This window comes from Hydra vulgaris, chromosome 15 (genome assembly GCF_038396675.1).
Source record: "Hydra vulgaris chromosome 15, alternate assembly HydraT2T_AEP".
In the NCBI taxonomy this organism is placed as follows: domain Eukaryota; kingdom Metazoa; phylum Cnidaria; class Hydrozoa; order Anthoathecata; family Hydridae; genus Hydra; species Hydra vulgaris.
Genome location: NC_088934.1, coordinates 44,038,987 through 44,062,667, shown reverse-complemented (window position 1 = coordinate 44,062,667; position 23,681 = coordinate 44,038,987). Strand labels below are relative to the sequence as shown.

Sequence of the window (23,681 nt, the reverse complement as noted above, 5' to 3'; positions counted from 1 at the left end):
AAAGTTTTAATTTTAGCCATTTAAAAAAGAAGTTACCAAACCACAACCTTTTAACTTTTCAACCCAATCTTCTAAAGTTGCAGGTCCAGTCAAAGCTGAGTGGGAATCGATGGCACATCTGGCTTTAAAGTTTCAAACAAAGACTCCTGAGAGGTAAACATTTTTTTTATAATTGACTTCTAAAAGGTTAAGAATTAATTATATGTTCTTTATATTAAAATATATTTGCAAATGAAAAATTTATATGTTTGAGTTTTATGCAACATCCAATTAATTTTTTTTTTAATTTCTCTTATGTTAAAATTTCTTTCCTTTTTTTAAAGTTAAGTTCATAATTTTCTTACTTGAGTCACTTTTTTCAGTACTTTTTTGAAGTGTTTAAAAGTCAAGCTTTCATTTACATGGTTAGGTATCGAGTGCGATCGCACGCCTTTCCCAAACACCAATGTTGTACATGTTTACTTTAATTGTTCTACATTGCTAGAAAATCACCTTCATTGTTCAACATTGCAAGAATATTTTCATAATAGTTGAAGTATTGATTGCGTTAAATTACTTGATCTATATCTTTGTTGGAGATACTAAAACTTAATCCAAAATTGAGTTTTGGCTGGAACCATAGCAGATCCTAACTTTGTTGCGGGAAAAAATGTAACACAGGTTGACATCTATGTAAGCCTATTAGATAAAGTGGGAAGGCTTTTTACAATACAGTAGCTGGATGTTAATATCTGCTACTGTATTGTAAAAATCTGCCTTGCCGTAATACTACGGTTTTATGCATCTCCTTATATTTCCTTTTTGTTCATCAGCAATTATACGTCTACTTGTCACAAAATTTATTACTACATAATTACAGAGCTTTTGTTTCAATAATTCACTTTTAAATGTGTTCACTTTAATTTTAAATATGACAAATAAGGAAGTTCTTTCAGTGCAAAAATAGTTATCAAAAAGTAAATATTTATACATTTTACATTATACAAAAAATTATACATTTGATGAATCAATAATCAAAAGATATATTTGATAAATGATTATTAAAAATGATAATAAAAGATTAATGCTCAAAGAAGGTGTGTGGTATGTTACTAACACAAAATTCAAAAAGATTCAAGATATGAACGTGTAGAATGTGATGTAGGACTTTCTGCAGCTCCATGCTTTTCCAATTATCATACAAAAAGTGAATATTAGTGAATACATTTTTAAAATTTTGTGTTTATGTAGTATGATTTATATATTCTTGAGCTTGAATAATATCATTATTTAGTGTTTAATAATGTTAAAAATAATAAAAAAAACTTTTTTTATTCTATTAGTAAAAAAACGCGATGATTTTAAAAACACGGGACATTTAGAGACCACTTCAAAAATAAGCTGGACTATTAGCAACTGTATTTAAAAAAAACACAGAAACAGTTAAAGGGTTAAAAACATATATTTTTCCAGAGGAAGGTTATCTCGTGATGATCTTGGAAAATGTTTGATCTTTTTAAGCAAGCTTACCATACTGTTAAAGTAGAATACGAAGCATATAGAGTAATTATCACAATGGTTTTTGTATTGGATTTTGCTTTCCTCAAAAAATTAGAAACAATTTAGCTAAAAGCAAAATTAGAAGGAAAATATATTTCAGATTTTTTCCGGAAATTTTACTTAAACAATTTTCCAGATTTTTAAAATATGGTCTGGATGATCTAAGCACTTTGTGATAAGTTCATTGTAATATAAATACTTAGTGATGAGTTCATCGTTATAATATAAAGTACACTAACCAAGAGTTGTACAATGCAGTTGTTGAAGACATTGTTAAACTTAAAAAAAAAAGTGTGATTTTGAAGCAGTATGAGCTTCACAAAAGAAAGGCAGCTCTATTTTATAGTAGAAAACAAAGTATATAAAAAGATATAAGTATATAAGTTTTCTATCGTAGAAAAAGTATAAGAGTTAAAAGCTATTGCTTTTAATTTTCAGAAGAATTTGCCATTGGTTAAAAATGTGTATTACAGAAGACAGTCTAAGTTTTTTGATTCATTTTAATTCAATTTAATAAAATGTTTAACCCATTGTTTAAAACCAAAGATATCTGTGCTATCAATTGTTATAAATTATAATAGTAAAACAAAAAGTAACAGCTGTGTCACTGCGTCTGAAAATGACATCTGCTTCAAATATCCAATTAATAAGTTACCAAAAAATATCAAAACAAAGTTTAAGGCAAAAAAAGTTTTGATTTCTATCCAAAGTGAGAAACATCTTCAAATATCGTCGTTGGCCAGGTAATATCTCACTTGTGTAAAAAGCAAAATTTTACAGGAGACTGAAAAAACTATATATTTCAATGAAATGAGGTTTTAAAAGTAAGAGTAAAAAACAAATAACTAACAAATTATAATATAATTTGTTAGTTATTTGTTTTTTACTCTTACTTTCAAAACCTCATTTCATTGAAATATATAGTTTTTTCAGTCTCCTGTAAAATTTTGCTTTTTACACAAGTGAGATATTACCTGGCCAACAACGATATAAATTCTTAAGAGATAAGTAAAATCTAGTTGTAGAGAGTAGGGATTGCAAACAATCTTTGTTAAAGTAGGATACAAAAATTTTTAAAATTATAATTAATAAATTCATTAAGAACTCTACTTTAAAAAAAATTTCAGTAACCAAAAAATATCAAAATGAGTTTTGATATATGATTTTTTTTTTTTTTTTTATAAATTCACCTCTTCAAGGTTGAGAAGGCCACTACAGACGAGGAGGCTACTTATTTGTGGTATAACCCTCTCAACTCTATAGTTCTGAAACACGAACCTTGTCAAACAAGGCTGCTGCACAGAGAAACAAGTTGAGCGCGGTACTTCCAGGGGCGTGGTGGGGATCGTACTCGGAACCTCCTGCTTATGAAGCTCTACCACTACACCACTACCGCATAAATGACTTATAATATGACCTACAACACCTAGTTTTTTTCACTTTACACTATTCATTCAGTATATCACATATATTGCATTTTACAAAAATATATGTTTGTCAAATTTTTTTATAAATAAGTTTTAATTAAACAAAGTTTACATATCAACTAAAACATTTTCAAACATGAAATATTCTTAATTACATAAATTGCATTTATATTTTCCAAAAGTTGGTGTTATACAAAAGCAAAACTAAAAATAAAAATGCGCGTAGGATTTCAGCTATTAGCATCGCTTCTGACCTATAATAATTTGTTAAACGTCCATCTTTTTGAACGTCTTTAATTATACATATTCTATCTAGTGATTATACACAATCTATCTAGTTTTCCTTTATACTTATGATAAAACAACAGGAAAAAGGGAAACAGATGTTAGCTCTATGCTTCATCATTTTATTATTAATCATCTTTCTGACACAGTTTCTAAATAACGTTTCTTTTGCAAAGGATGTACTTGTAAGAGCAAAAGCTAATGTTTTGTTTCTTGAATTGGATGGTCACTTTAAAAAATGTTTTCAATATATCAAAAAAAAAATTCTTATACAAAGGCATATTAAGGCTGATGTTAAAGTATAAAGGATTGGCGTCAGGTTAAAAATGTGAATTTTTTCAATTTAAATTTTTTGCAATATTTTGACTGCTAAATCAATATTATTGATTGTGTACATGTTCAATAAAACTCATCCATTTAGAGAACTTGTCATTCATAACACCAATCCTTGTTTCTCTACCATAACAACTAGCATGACAAGGGAAAATACTGTTTTGGTAAAACATTGACAAAGGAAACAAAAAAACACTATGCTTAGTCTGTATAATTTGTATTCAGCAGTTTTACAAATAAATACTGCCAAATAATAACTAGCAAGTTTTTAAACACCTTGGTATACTTGACAGTTGGTACAGTTTTTTTGATGATCAGGTTTTTTTAAAACAGGAATACAAGGTTCCAAATCAGAAGTTTCAGACACTGATTTAAAAAAACATTTTAAAATAATGTTTGCTTATTAGATCTGGGTTCATACTTATCTTTGTTTTCTGTGTACTGATTGGTAATTGTCAATTATTGTTTTGTTTTTTTAGAAAATTTAGCGAACAAGTGTCATTTAACTTCCCATATATTTACAGTGGGATAATTTGAAGATCAATACGGTCTCTTACCTTTTTATTTAAATTACAAATTAATTCTTACATAAAAGTGTTTTCACACAACATAAATTAGTTGTTGTTACTGTGTATGCTGATAGAAACCAGTATTTTTTATTAATGTGTAATAAAAAGTAGTGGTTTCTATAAGCATTAAAATAACTAGATAAGAATTGTTAAAAAAATTAATTTAAAGGCGAAAATATTTCTTAAAGTTATAAAAAACAAAGACAATAGTTGTTAAAAAAGTTGGCTTTAGGATTTAAGGACAAAAAAAAATGTTTAAGTTAATAACTACAGTTTATTATATAAATATGAATAATGTGTGTTGCTAATTTAACCACATGTTTCTAAAACCACTATTAATAAGTTTTTTTAGTTGAAACAATTTAGTGGTAATAATGGTTTCTTGTTTTGTTTGTTTAATGTTTTCAAGTACTTTATATTGATAATAAGCTCAATTATAGATAGTACATAATACCATAAGCAATATAGTTTGCAATTGCCTCATTCTTGCTAATCAATTTAAAGTTTAAACAAAGGGGCTGCTTATAAGACCTTGAAAATAGACATCAAAAGAACTAATGGGGACAAAGTTTTAGATATTTTCAATTTTTTCTTCCATTCTAATTAGCTGTGTATTTATTTCATCTGGATATATATAAATTACCATTAACTTTTAATCATTCAATCTGTATGTATATAATTTTCTCTTAGCTGTACATTCATTTCATCTTGTTTTACATCCATTTCATCTGGGATCATATATATTTCAGCTATTTTTAAATCTGGCTTAACACATATTGTTAGGATAGAGTTATATAAAGTACATTCAATGGGTTTTAAGAAGATTTAAATATTTAGTATTTGATCATTAAATATATTGACAATTTTACTTTTTTTTAGATTTCGAATGAAACCGAAAAGGTGTGATAATAATGGTAGCTTAGAATTGGAAAAACCCAACCATCCTTTTCATGTTACAAATCCTAAAACACCGAACTTAGCAACAAAAACAAGAACTAGACCTGTGACTGCTATTAGCAGGCAAGAGATGGAGGAAAAAGAGGCAGAGGAAATATCAAAGTATGTATAGTATAAACAAGTATTTTTTAAAAAACAGATTTATATTATTGTGGTTATTATTATTATGATTCCTTTGATTTTAAATAATATAAATTAAAAAAATGGTTTAAATAATAACTTTATTAATATTATAAACAGTGTGTTAATAATACATTTGGATAAATAAGTTTAAGCCTTTGAAGCCTGAACATAAATATACATTTTTTAAATTCAAATTAAGGCAAAAAGAAAAATGTCTCAAATTGAAATACTTCTCTTTTTAAAAACTGGTTTAAAACACTGATTGAGACTCTCAATTATGTCTTTAAATACTATAGATAATAGATAATGGTAATAGATTATAATAGACTAGCTGATCTAACCCGTAAAAGTAAGGGTCTTTTAAAACACTGATTGAGACTCTCAATTATGTCTTTAAATACTATAGATAATAGATAATGGTAATAGATTATAATAGACTAGCTGATCTAACCCGTAAAAGTAAGGGTCTTAGTAAGTCTATTCCACACTGACCTTTTCTATACTTTTTTCTTATATATTCTAGCTTTCCGGACCCATAAAATACGGGTCTTTACCAAACCTACCATTTCTATACTTATCTATTCCACAACAATCATTTCTATACCTATTTTTTGTTTACTTCAATATTTTTACATAAAATAATTCATTTTTAAAAATTGTTTTAAGAGCAAATAAATTAACATGCGCACCTTTTCCACATACCGAGAGCTTATAAGAGATTTATAGTAAGGTTTCTTTTTCTTCTAAATACATATCATTGATAGCTCAGTAGTTTATCAGTAGTTTGCGCTGTCATCAGTGTAGTTTTAGGGGAGTAAAGACCTCCCTTAATAAATTTGGAATATTTTTCAATCTTGCTGTATTTATAGCAATATTTATAGCAAAATATTTATTATAGTATATATCTATAATAGCAATATTTATAGCAAAAAAATAATAATATAACAAAAGAGTTTTTTAATTGTTAAAATAAAATTCGAAAGTTTTCTCATTTTTATAGGTTTATTATACATGATTGATCCATATACTGCCTGCAAACTCAACGTATGCTCAAGACGTTTACACTTACAGATGTTTGTATGCAATGCTATACAAATGGCAGAACTAAAAAGATCTTAGACAATTAAAAACTATAAACTATAAAACGCTAAGGGATTGTCTATAAACTAAGCTACGCTAAATTAATTTTTAAAAAAGGATATCTTAAGTTCTTTTAGGTGGCAATTTTCATTAAACTTAATGAGCTGTTTTGATTTATTTTACTTATGACTCTGTGGGAAAAAATTTTTGATTATTTTTGTTTTGTTCATTTAGCGTTGCAAAATTTATAGACAATCCCTAATCTAAAAGTTAAGTCAAAAAATAATGGAGTTAAATGCTATTTTGATGGTTATCTAAATTCTGTCGTTGTTACGCACTCGGTTTAGAATGTTTAATGAGGGCATGGTAATATAACTGTAAAACTCTAAACATTCCTTATTATATCAATATTAAATAATTTAAACATTCAATTATTTTTTAAAATAGTTAATTTATTAAAATGGTTTTTTATTTTAATTTAAATATTTAATTAGAATTTTCAATTACGTTCTTATTAAAAATATACTTTTTAAACCCCCTTACTGTTTTAAAAAAAGTTAAGGTCTCCATGTGGCAAGTTCAAATCATAAGCTTGCTTTTTTTTTTTAAATTTCTGTTATTTGCAAAACAAAACAACGTTATAGTTCTATAGATTTTATATTCTGTGTATAAACATGTTGTATACTCATTTTTCTTGTGCAAACGCAACTTAGTTGTAAAAAACTTGAAATGTAAAACTAAAATAACATAATCTATCTCTATTATGACATGTATGCAACAAATTTCCCTGCGTTTTTTTGATGTTTTTAGATTGATTAGTATTTTAAAAAATCTTTTCGTTTGTTAAAGTGTATCGTCATATGTTTGTATATAATCTCTAATAATTCATAAGTACATTGTATTTTTAAAAATCTATAGAAAATTAAACAAAAAAGAGTTGCCAGTGGTCAGACTCGAACCATGGCTCCTTTGTCAAGAAGCTCTGCACAATAAACACTCGGCCACGCTGGCAGGTTGACTAACGAAATTTTAAAACTATATAATAATCTTTTTTAATGGAAGTAAATGCTACAGATCAAAATTAAGGAGAGGTTGGCGCAATGCAATTTTCAAGTGAAAGTCAAACTGTAAAACTTGATTTAAGTATTTTTTAACATTACATAATCTGAAGTTTACATATGTTAGATATGCATACACTTTCGTTCACATTTTCTTATAAAATAAAGTGCTGCGACTCTTTCTCGCTATTACCTCGGTTGCAATGACTGCCAAGAGTTTTGTGTCAAACGTACTCAAAAGAACACTACTACTACTACTACTACTACTACTACTACTACTACTACTACTACTACTATTAAGTTCAGCAATATTACATAGATTATAATAAATTATAATAGATTATAATAATAAATTATAATAGATTATATTTTTTATGCTGTTAGTTATTTTTAAGACATTTTTATGCTGTAAAATGAAATGTTATGTCATAAAATTTTATAATTAATTATAATTATGTTCAATAAAAAAAACTCTTTATATGTTTTGAATTAGAAACTAATAATCAATATTTAATGTCTAATAGATAGATTTATATTGCTTTAAATCCAGAAACACACAACATGGTCAAAAAAGTATTCAAAGAATTCAACACCAGCGTACAAGTTGATAAAAATTCTTTGTTGTTTTATTTTCTGTATGGTAAAAAAAATCAATATGAAAAATAAATCAATAAAAAAATCACTATAAAAATAAACAAAAACTACTTTGAAACATCAACCTTAGTAGAATTTTTGCACCTCAAATTGCATAAAGGATTTTTTTTATTTTGCTCTGAACAAAATAAGATAAATCATTAGTTTCAAAAAGGCTGAACAATGCCAGAGTTTTTACAGTACAATAGTTACATTTTAGAATTTTAATTATTTAAAAAATATATATTTATAAATTAATATAAATTATTTCAATATAAAATATAAATTATTTCAAGTAAAATAAAATATAAATTATTTCAAGTAATTTAACACCCAAATTAGAGTCCAATACTGTCAAAATGATAATGTAACCAATTATAAGAAAGAAGACTTTTTTTGAAGGTTTGAAGTTGGGATGAGTGAAAAGGATGACTCTATTTTGTGCATATCACTGCTGTTTTATTTTAGTTACCACTTTAAAGCAACTGAATTTAGTCCAAAAGTTATTGAAAAGAAAGGTTTTTATTTATAAAATAAACAGCAGATAAATGCTCTGCTTTCCAACAGTGTTTTATCTTATTGTGATTCTGTTGACTACACTGATAACTTGTCATTGAAAGAAAAGCTTGAAATAGCAATTTCAAATGATAAAAATTTAAGAATATGGGAAGGAACGTTTTGAAAAATTTATCAATAACAAACCATTAAATATATTTGCAAAACTCGTAGAATTACTTGACAACTGTAAGGCCGACGAGCGATGAATTGTAGTGTCGATTTTCGTTAAGTGAAAGGGCATTGTTTAAAGAACCAGTTCAAATATGACATTGTTTAATACAAGGACGTATAAGACATTTTTATTTAGAGAGTGAAATCAGGAGTAATCAAAAGTGAGCACAGTAAAGAAGGGCAAGCATTACAGAAGCTAATGTTTCAATAGATTAAATATGTTTTTTATGAGGGGATGGAACCTTGTATACCCCAAAGGTTCCTGGAATTTAAGGATAGTGTTATCCATCAAGGACAACTTAATACTGCGATTAGAACGGAATGAATCAATAGTTTAAAAAACTTCAATAGAATACACTATATCTTTTCCCAGACACACCATATGTAGAGAGCTCATGGAGAAGATATCTTTTCATACCATACCATATCTTTTCCCAGACACACCATATCTGAAGAGAGCTTATGGAGAAGATATCTTTTCATACCATACCATATCTTTTCCCAGACACACCATATCTGAAGAGAGCTTATGGAGAAGATCAGCATGGTAGGCTTTATTAAAAGTTTTTGATATGTTAAGAGCCATTGCTGCACTACTTTTATCATTGCTGCACTACTTTCATCATTGCTGCACTACTTTCATCATTGCTACACTAACTCACATTGTTGCTTTCATATAAGAAATCAAAAGTAGAATAATAGGTGCTAATATAAAACAAACAAAAAAATTTTAGTTCAAAATTTTGGAATTTCTGAAATATTTGTAAATAAAAGGACTCCAGATTATCAAACTTAGATTGTGGCTCTAAATTTGTTTACAATATAGCCGCTTTTTTCAATTTTTTGAATTCTTTTGAAAAAAAGTTAATTGAAATTTTAGATTCTATTTTAAATCTAGATTTAAATGAAAATAGATATTTCATGGTGTGATATTTACTTATATTTTTTCTTTTAATCTCAATATTTTGCACTTTTTGTGCATATCTCTGTTATTTTTATTTTGTGTATTTTCTGCTATATTTTGTGCATATCACTGCTATTTTATTTTAGTTACCACTTTAAAGCAACTGAATTTAATCCAAAAATTATTGAAAAGGGAGGTTTTTATGGCGTGAAGCAAATACCTGAAGCTCATACTACTAAGCCAAAACCTTTTAATTTTTTGATTGAAAATCGCATTGAACAGAGAAAACAAAAAGAAGAACCATTACCACAAACTAACAAGGTATAACATTATTTTAAAGTATGCAAATAATATTTTATTTTCAAAATTTTAAGTTTATACCAAGTACAAAGGTACAAATAACATTTTTTTTTTAATTTAAGATTGATGATCTCGTTAATGTTTAGTCTGGCTAACCAATTCTTTTTTTAATCCTAAGTTGTTTGATCTATTTAATGCTTAGTCTGACCAAGGAATTCCTTTTTTAATCTCAAAAAATAATAAGGTTTTAGCAAAGTTCAAGTAACAGCATTAATCTTTCAATTGATATGTTTGCAGAAAACAAAGCAAATATCAGTGTATTAACTTGTAAAAAATTCCGTGATTTATAGATTAACGCTACAAAAAAGTGGCTCAAAGTCAAATTTTAGATTTGATGTTGGGTACATAACACAAAAAATTAAATTACTTGCATGCTGTAAAGTTGAGGCTTAATTTTTTTGTTGTTATTAAAATAAAACTAAATATGCACGGATCATTTAAAAATGTTGCAATTGATTAAGTAATTTTTGAGGCAATACAACTTAAATTTGTCCAAAGTTCAACTGATCATAGTGATGAGTAAAATTTAAAAAATTTTAATTTTAAATTTCATTATTGTCTAAAGTGACTTTATAGCGAAAATACATTGCATCAAGAAGTAATTTTAAGTGCATCCATCCATTTTTGTCTAATATCTAAAGTTTGTTTTTTATATTAAATTAGTTAAACATGTTAGTTTGACAAAATCTTGAATCAGTTTTTAGTTTTTAAATCTTTAATTTTTTATATTCTACTTGCATTGTTTTTGTTTTGCTTTTATAGGTTCATCCAAAAAGTAATACATCCATTGGGAAAACAGAAAGACCAAAAAACACAGAGCTTGAACCATTCTCCTTTGAAAATAGAGATAAAGAAAGATATTTAAAAAAAGAGGAGAAAATTAAGGAGATAATTGAAGATGAAGAGAAAGTAATGTTTTGGCATTAGGCTTTTAATATTATGTATTTTTAATAATCACAATGCTTTTATAGTATTGTTTTGTTGTTAATCTTCTTCTTTTTTTTTAGATGCACGAATTTCATGCGCGACCATTACCATCATTTTCTCCTGACAGTCTACCCCCTGTTCAACCAAAAGAGTCGACTCATCCAATACCTTTTAAGATTTCAACTGGCTCCTCATCGTATCAGCAAAAATTGCAAGAAAAGGTTTTTTTCTATTTCAAACTTGTTTTTTGAAATTTAGTATATTGATATACAATCACAATAAACATCAATCTTTCTGAAATATTCTTGTGATTATCATTTTAAATTTGTCACTGATGTTATATTTGTTTTATCAATGACATTTATCATTTATGTATCATGTCAGGGGTGTACTCTCATGGTCATCCGGTGGCACAGGACGACTCGTTTTTTCCAAGGGCAACTGAAATTTTTCAAAAAGTGCTTGTTAGTAGCTCGACAGGGTGACCAGACAGTTTGTTACTTACATTGCTTACTAAATAATAGGCCTTGCCAACGCGCGGCCTGCGTAAAAAACTGGAGGCAAGTTTAAAATATTATTTTGTAGCAATTTACATTATCAGTTTAGTGATTTTTGCCTGAATATTGTTTTTGTATGATATATCTATTAAAAGTAACTTATAAAAAGTAGAAAAATTAATTTATTAATATATATTTTTTTAATTTTGTTTAATTATAATTTTGTTTTTAATTAATGTTTATAATCTAAAACGAAATAGCGTTTTAAGATTTAGTATGTAAAGTAAAACTTATATTTTGCTAGAAAATTTTCCAGCTATAACCACAATATTTATTAGTGGGCTTTATATAGAAAATTTTTGAGAAAAAAGAGACATCCATACAAAAATAAAATTTTTGTAGACTAAAAAGTAAATACAAGTTTATAAAGATATTTTACAAAGCACAATCTTTTTTACAGTTTTTGCAAACATTTTAATTTGTGCTGAGTTTTATCAGCTTTTGTTTTGTTTCCTTAAGTGAACGAGGTGAATAGAGTCGACAATAATTATCTAATAAAATATTTGTCATTGTTAATCCATGTCTTTCCATACCTAATGAGTAGTATTCTGATACAATCATAAGGAGGTTACATAGTGATGAATGACAAGTGTCATTGCATACTTCATAAAAAAGAATGTAACAGTAAGTTGCCTATTGGCAGACTTTGTCACCAGGAATAGTTAAACCTCCTCGAATTACATCCTTTACAAAATTGCCATATGTTTCATAGAAATAAAAGGTGTCATCTGGATTTTCATCTTTACGAATAATGTACCCAGCAATATATACTAATGACATTTTAATATCGACAGCCAATGAATTGCCAAGAGCAGGCAAATTATTAATTTATCAATGTTGCAAATATCCTTGCTTGGTAAAAATTTACATTTTAGACAAGAGTCTAAAATGTAAATTTTTACCAAGACCGGTTGTCTGTTCAAAAATAAATTCAGCATCAAGTTCTCTGACTGATAACATTTTGTAAAGAAATTTTGGTCCACAATATTACAACCAAAAAGCTCAGTACTGAAATGGTTTTGCTAGTAGATGAGGTTTGTTAACTGATATTCCAAATACTATGCCACCATGGTATTGCAACATCTGTTTAACATAAACCTCATCAAGAAGTAAAATTCATGTTTTTTCTCTAAAATTAGAAAAAATATGTTTTATGTAAGTCTAAAGACTTACATTTAGATGTAAGTGGTATCATCTAAAGACTTACATTTAGATGTAAGTGATATCATCTAAAGACTTACATTTAGATGTAAGTGGTATCATCTAAAGAATTACATTTAGATGTCTTCCTAAAATAAGTAAACTTAGAAGTTCAAAATCTTCGCTGATGCGACTGTAGGCTGATCGTGAAAGGCAAAAATAATCAAATGCTCGCACAATTGTTACAATTGGATACTTTTTTTTCCCCAATGCATGTTTTATTCATTGACAAAATTTGTTGATGTACAACTTCTTTTTTGTGTGTTATTTCACAAGAATTTAAAAATCTTAATTCTTCTTGGGTATAAGAACATTTGTTCAAAGTATAAACTCTGTTACATGACAAACTCATAACACTACATTTAACTCTACAATGAAATGCTACAAAAGTGAGATATTTATTTATGCGAAGAAGAAATCTAAGAATAGCACTTTCCATTAAAATATCTGAAGACTAAATAAATAATACATTATTGCATAAATAATTGATAATAGCAAAATTAAATTCATTAGCTTTTAATTTTTTATTTAAAATATTTATGCTTTTTATTGTTTCTTTAAAATTAAGTATTGCTAACTCATCCTCTTCTTTCCAGCGAACACTATTAAGACTTTTTGTGGTTTTTTTATGTGGCAAGGGTACAGTTGAGACTAAACTTGGCTTTATGCAATCAAATACTGATGGAGCATCATGAGGTTTCAGTTTCCCAAAATCACTAACAGTTATATAATCTTTAGGCCAATGTCTTTCACATACTACGGTGTTATTAGTATCAGGAATATTATCTCTTGGTATTATAGCAATTTAATGTTTTCGTTCTTTAATGTTTCTTAGAAGTCAAAAAGTTTTAACTCTATTCGCAATTTGTTACACAACATCGGCGAACTATTTTAAGAAAACTAATATAAATACTTTGTCTAATCTTTCACTTTTAAACTGACTCATTTAAAACTTGAAAGTTGATTTGAATACTGATGGGTGTTTTGTAATCGTAAATTTTATGCAAACTTTAAACTGATCGCATATATTTATTTAAATTATATTATTAAAAATATGATAAATAAAAATTAATTAGTTTTATTTTAGTTAATTATTTATGTTATATAATAATTATAACAAAAAAACTACCCCCGTATTTATTTTGTAAAACTGTTTCGAAAATTTTCTTGTTTTGCAAACATAAAATTATCTTGCCTGCAGTTTTTTACGCTAGCCGCGAGTTGGCAAGGCTTGTTATTTAGCAAGCCATGGTTACTTACAAAAGTGTTTTTTGATTTGAACTTTATTTTGATCTATAAAGATTTTATTCTTTGCGATTATTTAAAAGAAAACTTAAAAAGCATTTAAAGTAGTATACACTTCGTCTAATAATGAGTACACTACGGTGCGTTTTATAATTTTACCAAACTTAATAAAAAGAAGCGATGTGCAACTGTACTGAATTTTTAAACATTGTTGTCGCAATTTGAAGCACACTTCTCAATTTAGAATGAGTTTTAAAATTACATTTTCTTTCATTTCCAAATGCTATTAGTTGCAAATTCTATTTTTTAAACCTTATAGTCGCATTTTGAATCACGTGAATGAGCAGTTGAATCATTAATAACACTGAATCTCTTTTGTTTTTCGTTAGTAAAGTAATTTTTTTCAACTCTGTCAAACAATTAACAAAGTAAAAAACATTAAGATTTTTTTTTTTTTTTTTAAACATCTTTGCTTCCAACAAGGCTAATTAAAGTTGGAAGTTACTGAAAGAGAAAAGATGAAGATTGTAAAGCAAGATAACGATTGACAAACGATTTAAAAGATTGCAAATTGTATGAATCAGGAAAGCAAGATGAAGGAAGCGAATTCCAAAGAGCTGATGTTCGAGGAAAAAAACTAGACGAATAAGTGTTTTTGGAGCACTTAGGAACAGTCACAGAAAAAGGATGACACTTAATTGAATGACGAGTAATACGAGAATGAATTTTAGTTGATGGCACAAGAGACCCTAGCTCTTTAGAGCAGTGCCCATTATTCTATTAAAAATAAAAAAGAGAAAGAGAAGCAACATTACGACGATGTGATAATGGTTGGAGATTGGCTGCAAGAGCAGGTCCAACTATGTTTACAATGCGTTTTTGCACCTTGTCTAAAAGAAAAAAGGCATCATTAGAAGATCCGCCCCAGATATGGCAGCAGTTTCCATACAAAGCCAGATTTGAGATTTATTGAGATAGAGAATGGAATCCGAAGTAAGAAAGTGGCGAGCTCGATAAAGAGATGCAACCTTAGCGGATGCTAATTTTGCAACTGATTTGATATATGGTTTCCAAGAAAGGTTGGAAGTAAGTGTTAATCCTAGAAGACGAAGAGATGACTCATCGAGTACATCACCGTTCATATATTATAGGAAGATCTAAACTATTGCGATAACGATAGGCTGAAAAAAATTGAGTCTTATCTGTATTGAAGTTCACCAGCCACTGTGAGCCCCATGCTGTAGCAGAAGTGAGATGTACGTGAAAGATGCACGTGATGTACAGAAGATGCACGGTGTGATGTACAGAAGTACAGAATCACGGTGTGATATACAGATGTGATGTACAGGTGTGATGTACAGGTGTGAAGTACAGAATCACGGTGTGATGTGCAGATGTACAGAAGATGCACGTGTAAAATCATTATTAGAACGCGAATAATGATGCAAGTGGAAAATCTTTTTTTTTTCTAAAAAAAAAATCTTAGTAGAATGAAAAGTGAATGAAAATTATATATATATATATATATATATATATATATATATATATATATATATATATATATATATATATATATATATATATATATATATATATTCTTATATATATATATATATATATATATATATATATATATATATATATATATATATATATATATATATATATATTCATATTCTTATATATATATTCTATTATTCTCTCAATCTTCAACCAAATTTAATTTCGTTGAATGTTTAAAACATTGTTTCTTTGCAGTTTTGGCTTTCAAAATTTTTCGCTTTGCGTAGTAAAACCTTTGTTAAGATTGACAAAAACAAACTATACGATACAGATATCGACAAAAATGACAACACATCTGTAATTTAATAAATTAATTAATTTACTTTTAAATAAACCGTTTCTTATTAGACGTATTTTAGTAGTCAGACGTTTAAATTTTGTTTCTTCAATATTTTCACCCGAGAAAAAATACAAAAAAAAAACTTTTACACCGGACTACACCGGTTATCAAAGCGGACTGTTTCATTACGCTATGATAACCAGTAGTCCGGTGAATTAAGGAAATGTTTCAGTTTTGGGGAAAAAATTCGTAGGGTACACCACTGGAAGTCTTGGCAACTTGTATATATACTAGCGATGATTGTTTTACTTTTTAAAATAAATTTTTTATTCTTGTTTTAAGCGGCATAAAGAAATTGAAACAGAAAAATTAAATCGAGAATTTAAAGCAAAGCCAGCCGATGTTATTAATAAAGCTCCTTTTAAGCCTTTAACAGGATTGATTCCACCTACAGAAATAACTGATTTTACTTTGAACTCTGATATTCGCGCTAAAGAACGCCAAAAATACGAGGAGTGGAAACACGAGCAAGAATTAAAAACAGAGGAAGAAAAGAAACGAATTGAAAAGGAAAAAGCACTTGAAGTTGAACGTGAAATTAAAGCAATGCGTGAAGAGGCAGTCGTTAAAGCTAATCCTGTTAGAACTTATAAGCCTGTTATTATTGAACATAGTTCCAAGCAACTTACTGAACCGCAAACACCTAATTTACAAACTAAAAAACGCGCAATGCGACTATAGTTGAATATAATTTAGTAAACGCGCTTATTGTAGTTTATTATGTAAATAAATTATTTATAATATTTTGGGTGGCAATTTTCATAATGGTTCTTTTTATATGTGGTTCTGTTTACCCTATTTAAAAAGAAGCATAGAAATAGAGTTCTTATGTGTATATTATAAGAAAATTATTTTCCTTTTTGTAATAATGGTTTTAAAAATTTTCACTCATTTTTTTTAACGATCTTAAAAGCGAAAGGAGTTATTTTTATCATAATTTTATGTCTTATAGTAGCAATATATTCAATTAAATATTATTTTTATTGACGCATTATTGTTAGCGTATTTAGGTTTGTAACATTAATCATGATTATTCAATAACATCACACACTATCAAAGCAATTTTATACGAGAAACAAAATTTGATGGATAAAATAATCGTCTTTATACTAGACAAAAGTTCTTACTTATGAATCCCTTTCCTCATTATTTGCACATTATTTTGCTCCAATATTAATAGCTTAATCTACTATATAAAAACACGTGTTTGATACTTAAAACAGTTTATTTCCGCAGCGGGTTATTGTAGAGCAGTAAGTTACTTCTGTACTAGTTGTTTTAAACTGATTGAGTATCTAATTAAATTAACTAGCGCAAATGGTTGGTGTTTAAAAACTATTTGATTTCTTGTCTTGATAGAAATTGCTCTTATTCTGAAAGCAAGTTTGTTGCTGCTTGTGGTCTTCAAATTTTGAAATATTCAAGTATAAATTCCAATAAGCTGTATTTATGATATGCTTCTGCAGAATTCACAATTGATACATGAAAGATTTATTTTACTGCAATAGTCAGACTTAATTGTCTTTTCTGAATAGAAATATTGATATGTAAAATAACAAGGTGTTATTAAACATTGCACGATATAAGAGTAATATGATTTTAGATAATTGTTTATAGCATAGCATCGTTAACTGTTACGAGGAATAAAAGTCATGATGAATATAGCATAATGAATTGAAGATTATAGTGACGATGAATATGGTAATTAAAAAAAAACTTATTTTAAGTGACAAATAATGGCATTCTTTATGAATCAGAAAAAATGGAAAATTCAGACGAAGAAACAAACATTGTTTAAGTCGATAACCATATTCAGATGGTGTAAAAGAAATTCATATAAAACAAACACAAAGTTTCTTGCACAAGATTATCCACCACCATCTGATCCCGTTCGTTAAAATACTAATATTTCAAAGAGATGTTTGGTAGTAATGTTACAAAAATAATTCTTAAAAGTACTAATATTTTTAGTCTCCAACAGAGAATGGTCAGTATAGAGCTGACACCATCTTGACATTGAATAATATATTGGTGTTCTTGTAATGATATCAGTTTTAAAACTGCAACAACAGGGAATCCAGGTTTGAAGCGAGATCTGGGCGTATTTTGCGCCATCGGTAAGAAAGCAGGCGTGAACTCCCTAGTTAAATGCTCTTCTGCGGTACTTTGTGACAAGACCGTTAGGTTTTCTAAGGCACCTAAAACAAAAATTGGGTAACAAAAATTTTTTGGAAGAAATTAAAAAATTTCTCCATTTTAATAATGGCGAGAAAAGAGGGCGGCCAAATTCAGCACGTTGTCAGATTACTTTTATTTTTTCAAATCTACTATTATCAAGTCAATCATTATTATTATATACTAAAATAAAATGGCTAAAAATTTTACTCCATCTCAAGTAAAAGAACTATTGGATATGCACGAAAACACTTTACTTAGAATATTCAATGAACGCTTTCAAAAGCTAGAAAATGGCTTTTTAATTATAAGAGATAAGAACAAACAGCTAAAAAAAGAACTAGATCAAACTAATTCTACTGTTCAATTCCTAAGCGATAAATATGAAACAATGAAAAAACACTAAACAACAATAAAAATAAATTTCAGGTCAGGTCAGGTTATCCTGCTACTGGTAACATGTAACCCAGTACAATCTGCTTCATGTCCTGCTGCCTTGTAGGATACGCATTTTTAGGCAAAGGTTAGGAGATGCCAACTCCGACTTAAAACACCCCCTGCCTTGGGGCTCTTGGTTGAGCAGAGGCTAGAGATGGTGTATCGATAAAAATACTCATCTTGGGATGATGGTAGATGTTAAATGCATCTGGCTACTATCTTGTAGAAGGCCTCCTAGGTAAAGACTTAAGAGGTAAACAGATTCAATTTGTTGACCAGCCTCGCACCCCTTCTTCATCTATTAGGCTGGCGCAGATGTATATTTAATACATTGTTTCCAGTTTAGGATGTTGAATGCTGGATCTTCTTGACTCAATGTATGGGTTTTGCTTGTGTCTCTTTTTTATGACTAGGCAACTCATTCTATTATATCCTAATGAGGGTACACTCATTAGGAGATAATAGAACATAAAACTCAGTTTTATGGTTCTGAGGCCGGCTGGTAGTCAGGTTTCCCGAACTCTGTGGTAGCTCTCAGAGAGGCTGATTCCATCAACAGCTGAAAAATATCAAAGTGTATAAAAATATCAAACAGTGCCATGTTGCGCATGGATGGTGTCTCTGTTTGTACTATTGGTGTGCATTGCAGAGGCCACATTTGGAGCCCTTTGTTATGGCTTAGGGTTTATTAGTAGTAATGAGGCAATTGCTTGGGCTATTAAACAGTGCTTTGAGTACTATCTATGCTTTGAGTCAAGTTCTTCAATCAAATTTAACAATGAATAAAGTACCAAAAACTATAAAACACAAAAACCCATCATCATCACCAACTTCTCTAAACCTATCATTCACGAATATTCGTGGTCTTCGAAGTAATTTTTCTTCTATTGAGTCTTATCTCTTGCAAAGTTCACCAGACCTACTTGCTCTTTGTGAGACTAATTTGAGTTCAACTGTCTCAACTTGGGATCTTAGTGTTGATGGTTATCTTCCTTTAATTCGTAAAGACTCCAATAGCCACATGCTTGGCCTGGCCATTTACATTCGTAAGAATTCACCCATTTATCGTGAAACTAGGTTTGAATCCACAGATTAGATTTAACAATTATTAGTTTTAACAATTGAAATTAAAAACATAAAAACAAAAAACCTATTGATTAGTTGTTGTTACCGGCCACCTGTTGGCGTGAGCGAAAACCTAAGCATGTTTTTACAACAAATTATTAAAAAAGGCGACGCGGAAAAGAAAAAAAATATTTTACTTGGGGACTTTAATATGAATTGTTTTCTTTATAATAATGACTACAAAGTAAAATGTTTTTATGACGCAATTTTTGAAACAGGATCAATCCCCCTCATCAATCGACCTACTAGAGTAACAAAAAACTCAGCGACTCTAATTGATAACATTATTTCAACAGATATTTTTAATAATAATTTGCAAAAAGGTATTTTAAAAACTGATATAACAGACCATTTCCCCATTTTCGTTACAATTAACACCTATGCAGAAAAAAAAATTGACAAAAAAAAAGTAATAAAGAAACGAATTTTTAATCAGAATAACTTTAACTCATTCAAAGACCAGCTATCTTTACTAAATTGGAGTAATATTAATATTAATAAACATTAATGATAATGCAAATGGCATATATGAAACTTTTTTCAAAACTTTTTATTCGGTATATGACGCTAACTTTCCCTTTGTCGAAATAATTGCAAAACCTAAGAGTTTGAACTCTCCTTGGATTACCAAGGAATTAAAAAAATTATCGAAAATCAAACAAAAGTTGTATATAACTTTTCTTAAAACAAAAACAACTGCAAACGAAAAAATTTACGTTATAAATATTTGTTTGAGAAAATTCGTAAAAATTAAAAAAAAAAATTATTATTCATAATTAATTAACAAATTTAAAAATAACACAAAGCGTATTTGGGAAATAATGAAGGAAATTACTGGGAAAAAAAAATCATGCTTAGGTTTTCTACCACAAATGATTAAAATTGATAACACTGTTATATTTGAACCAAACGCAATATCACATGAATTTAATAAATTTTTTACTGAAATAAGTCCTAAACTATCAATTAAGATCCCTAATACCAAAGCCTTATTTAGTGACTTCTTATTACCATTGGATAAGTGCGTATGCTCTGAAGAGTTATCCTCTGATTTATCAACTGAAGAACTTGAAAGGGCATTCAAATCTATTAAAAAGAATAAATCATGTGGATCAGATGAAATAAACGGAAACGTGATTATAGATTGTTTCGAGCGATTAAAAGATGTTCTTCTTAAAGTTTTTAGCGCATCAATTAAACAAGGAATTTTTCCAGAGCAATTAAAAATTGCTAAAGTGACTCCTATTTATAAAGAAAGCGATCAATCTAAAATAATAAACTATCGCCCCATCTCTGTGCTTTCTATATTTTCGAAAGTTTTAGAAAGAATTACATAAATTATAACCATAAATAATATAAATCAATAAATTATATCAATTAATCAATAAATTAATAAATTATATCAATCAAATAAATCAATAAATTATATCAATCACATAAATTATATCCAATCAAAAATTAGTAAAACAATTGGTTTGATGTACCGTATTCGCCCATATGTAACATCAGAAAGTCTGAAACTAGTATATTTTGGCCTAATACATTGTTTTATTTACTATTCCAATATTACATGGGCTAGTACTCAACCAACAAAACTTAAAAAAATATTTTCTCTACAAAAACATGCATGCAGACTTATATATAACAAAAAAAAATATGAACATGCAAAACCACTAATGAAAGACATGCAAATGATGAGTATATATGAAGTTAATATTTACCAACACTTAATTTTTATGTATAAATATAATAACAGCCTGATTCCAAAAACCTTTAATAATAAATTTACAAAAAATGTTAACAATAATTACTCTCTTAGAATAAATCAATGGAATACTTATAAATTGCCTAGAATTAGGAGCAAGTATTCTGAATATGGAATAGCATACCGTGGACCGAAACTATGGAACACATTTCAAAAAACTAAACATTTAAATACGGTAAAATCACTAAACTCCTTTAAGTTTCTAATAAAAAATGAAATTTTTAAACATTATAAATAATTTTTTAATTTTTCTAAATGAACATCGAATTCCATTATTCTTAGTTTTTTCTATTTTTATTTTTTTTGTTTGATTGTCTCTTATTTTTATCTTTAAAATAATTTGTCAGTATTTTAAATGAATATCGTTAAAATTATATTGATACTATTTACTTTCTTTCTTTAAATGTAAATATTTATGAAAGTTTTTATCTTTTTATTATATTGGAACTGTACATAGTATTTTTAACAATCTTATTCTATTTTAAACTTGTAAAGCCCACATAGGGGCTCTATGAAAAGATTGTGGTGACTTTAGTCATCCATATCTTCTTTGAGCCCCTGCCTGTTTTTTATAAATCAACTTTTTTGTATGTAAATGTTTCTTTGTAACTATATTTTCTTATTATATAAACAGCAAATATATATTAAAAAAAAAACAAAAAAAAAAAAAAAATTATGTGTAACAGAGTATACAAACATCTTGACAAAAATAACTTACTATACGCTAATCAGTTTGGTTTTAAAAAGGATAACTCAACGGAGCATGCCATCATCCAATTTGTAAATGAAATCTCAAAATCTTTTGAACAATCAATTCCCTATACTTTAGGTATTTTTGTGGACCTATCGAAAGCCTTCGATACGGTCAACCATCACATTTTACTTGAAAAGCTGAAATACTATGGAATAAATAAACAAGTGTTAAGGTGGTTCAAAAGTTACTTATCGAATAGAAAACAATTTGTTATTGGTAATGACAGCTATCAAAACAATTGTCTAAATATAACATGCGGGTTCCACAAGGTTCAATCCTTGGACCACTCCTTTTTTTAATCTATATAAACGATCTAAATAAAGCAACTAATCTGATGAGCATCATGTTCGCAGATGATACTAATTTATTTGTCTCTAAGAGTGATATTAACAAACTTTTTGCTACAGCAAATAAAGAACTTGAAAATTTATCCCACTGGTTCAAATCTAATAAACTAACACTAAACACCGAAAAAACTAAGTGGACACTTTTTCATTCGCTTAAGAAAAAAAACTCCTTACCCTCAAACTTGCCTCAAATCTTTATTGACAATATTGAAATTAAAAGAGATCCCGTCACCAAATTTCTAGGTGTTTATCTCGATGAGAACATTTCTTGGAATCAACACATTAATTATATATGCTCTAAAGTCTCTAAAAACATTGGAGTTTTTTACAAAGCTCGAAATTATCTCAATAAGATAAATTTAAGACAACTCTATTTCTTATTTATTCATTGTTACTTAAACTATGGAAATATTGCCTGGGGAAGTACTGAAAAAAGTAAACTACAACGTCTTTATCGCTGTCAGAAACGGGCAATTCGCATAATTAACTTTGCTGATCGTTTTTCTCATTGTAAACCTTACTTTATTGAAATGAGAATTTTAAATATATATATATATATATGAATTCAACGTCTTGAAAATTTTATGTTTTGTTTATAAGTGGAAAAACAATCTCCTCCAGTCTTTAAAGATCTCTTCTATTTAAAACCAACCAACAAATATGAACTTAGAAATATAAATTTTGTAGAAAAACCTTTTTGTCACACAAATTTTAATCAATTCTGTCTTGCCTATCGTGTGCAAGATTATAAACTTGTTTTGCCAAATTTTGATTTTGATCTAACTAATTCTCTTCATCTTTTAAAAAACAAAGCAAAAAATATTATTCATTCTCAAGATAACATTTTACAATATTACTAATCACTTGAAAAAATTAATTTCTTGTTATTTTAACTTAACTAGTAAATTTTTTATTTTTTATTTTTTCTCACGTTTTGTATTGTTTACAATATTTTGCTAGTTTATATTATTTACAGTTTAACTTGTGTAAAAGATTAATATATATGTATTCTTTATAATACCTTGCACTTCAAAATTATTGTAAATAAAAAAATATTAAAAAAGATGTAAAAAACTAGGGTAGGGTGGGGTAATATGGATTGTTGGGGTAATATGGATATATTCAATAAATATGCATGGAGTAAGTTATCTATACATAATGGTGAAACCTGAAAATTTCCAACAGTTTATACACATAATTAGCTTCTTTTTTTAGCATTAACAATGTTTACATTTGATTTACATGAAT

The 23,681-nt window shown here is 27.9% G+C and overlaps 2 protein-coding genes across 2 annotated transcripts in view; both read left to right on the top strand.

The window, feature by feature from the left end:
• Positions 1 to 16,594, top strand: part of LOC100199157 (targeting protein for Xklp2 homolog) — a 30,585-nt gene extending 13,991 nt beyond the window's left edge. Inside the window, exons 5-10 of the mRNA XM_065820174.1 lie at positions 17 to 153; positions 5,033 to 5,212; positions 9,784 to 9,958; positions 10,760 to 10,906; positions 11,005 to 11,145; positions 16,112 to 16,594. Coding sequence (XP_065676246.1) covers positions 17 to 153; positions 5,033 to 5,212; positions 9,784 to 9,958; positions 10,760 to 10,906; positions 11,005 to 11,145; positions 16,112 to 16,510 — 1,179 coding nt within the window. The 3' untranslated portion in view covers positions 16,511 to 16,594. The remainder of the gene's footprint in view (positions 1 to 16; positions 154 to 5,032; positions 5,213 to 9,783; positions 9,959 to 10,759; positions 10,907 to 11,004; positions 11,146 to 16,111) is intronic.
• A 3,794-nt stretch (positions 16,595 to 20,388) lies between these two features.
• On the top strand, positions 20,389 to 20,904 carry LOC136091978 (uncharacterized). Its single transcript, XM_065819699.1, has one exon. The coding sequence runs from the start codon at positions 20,389 to 20,391 to the stop codon at positions 20,902 to 20,904; it is 516 nt and encodes a 171-aa protein (XP_065675771.1).
• Positions 20,905 to 23,681: the final 2,777 nt, after the last annotated feature.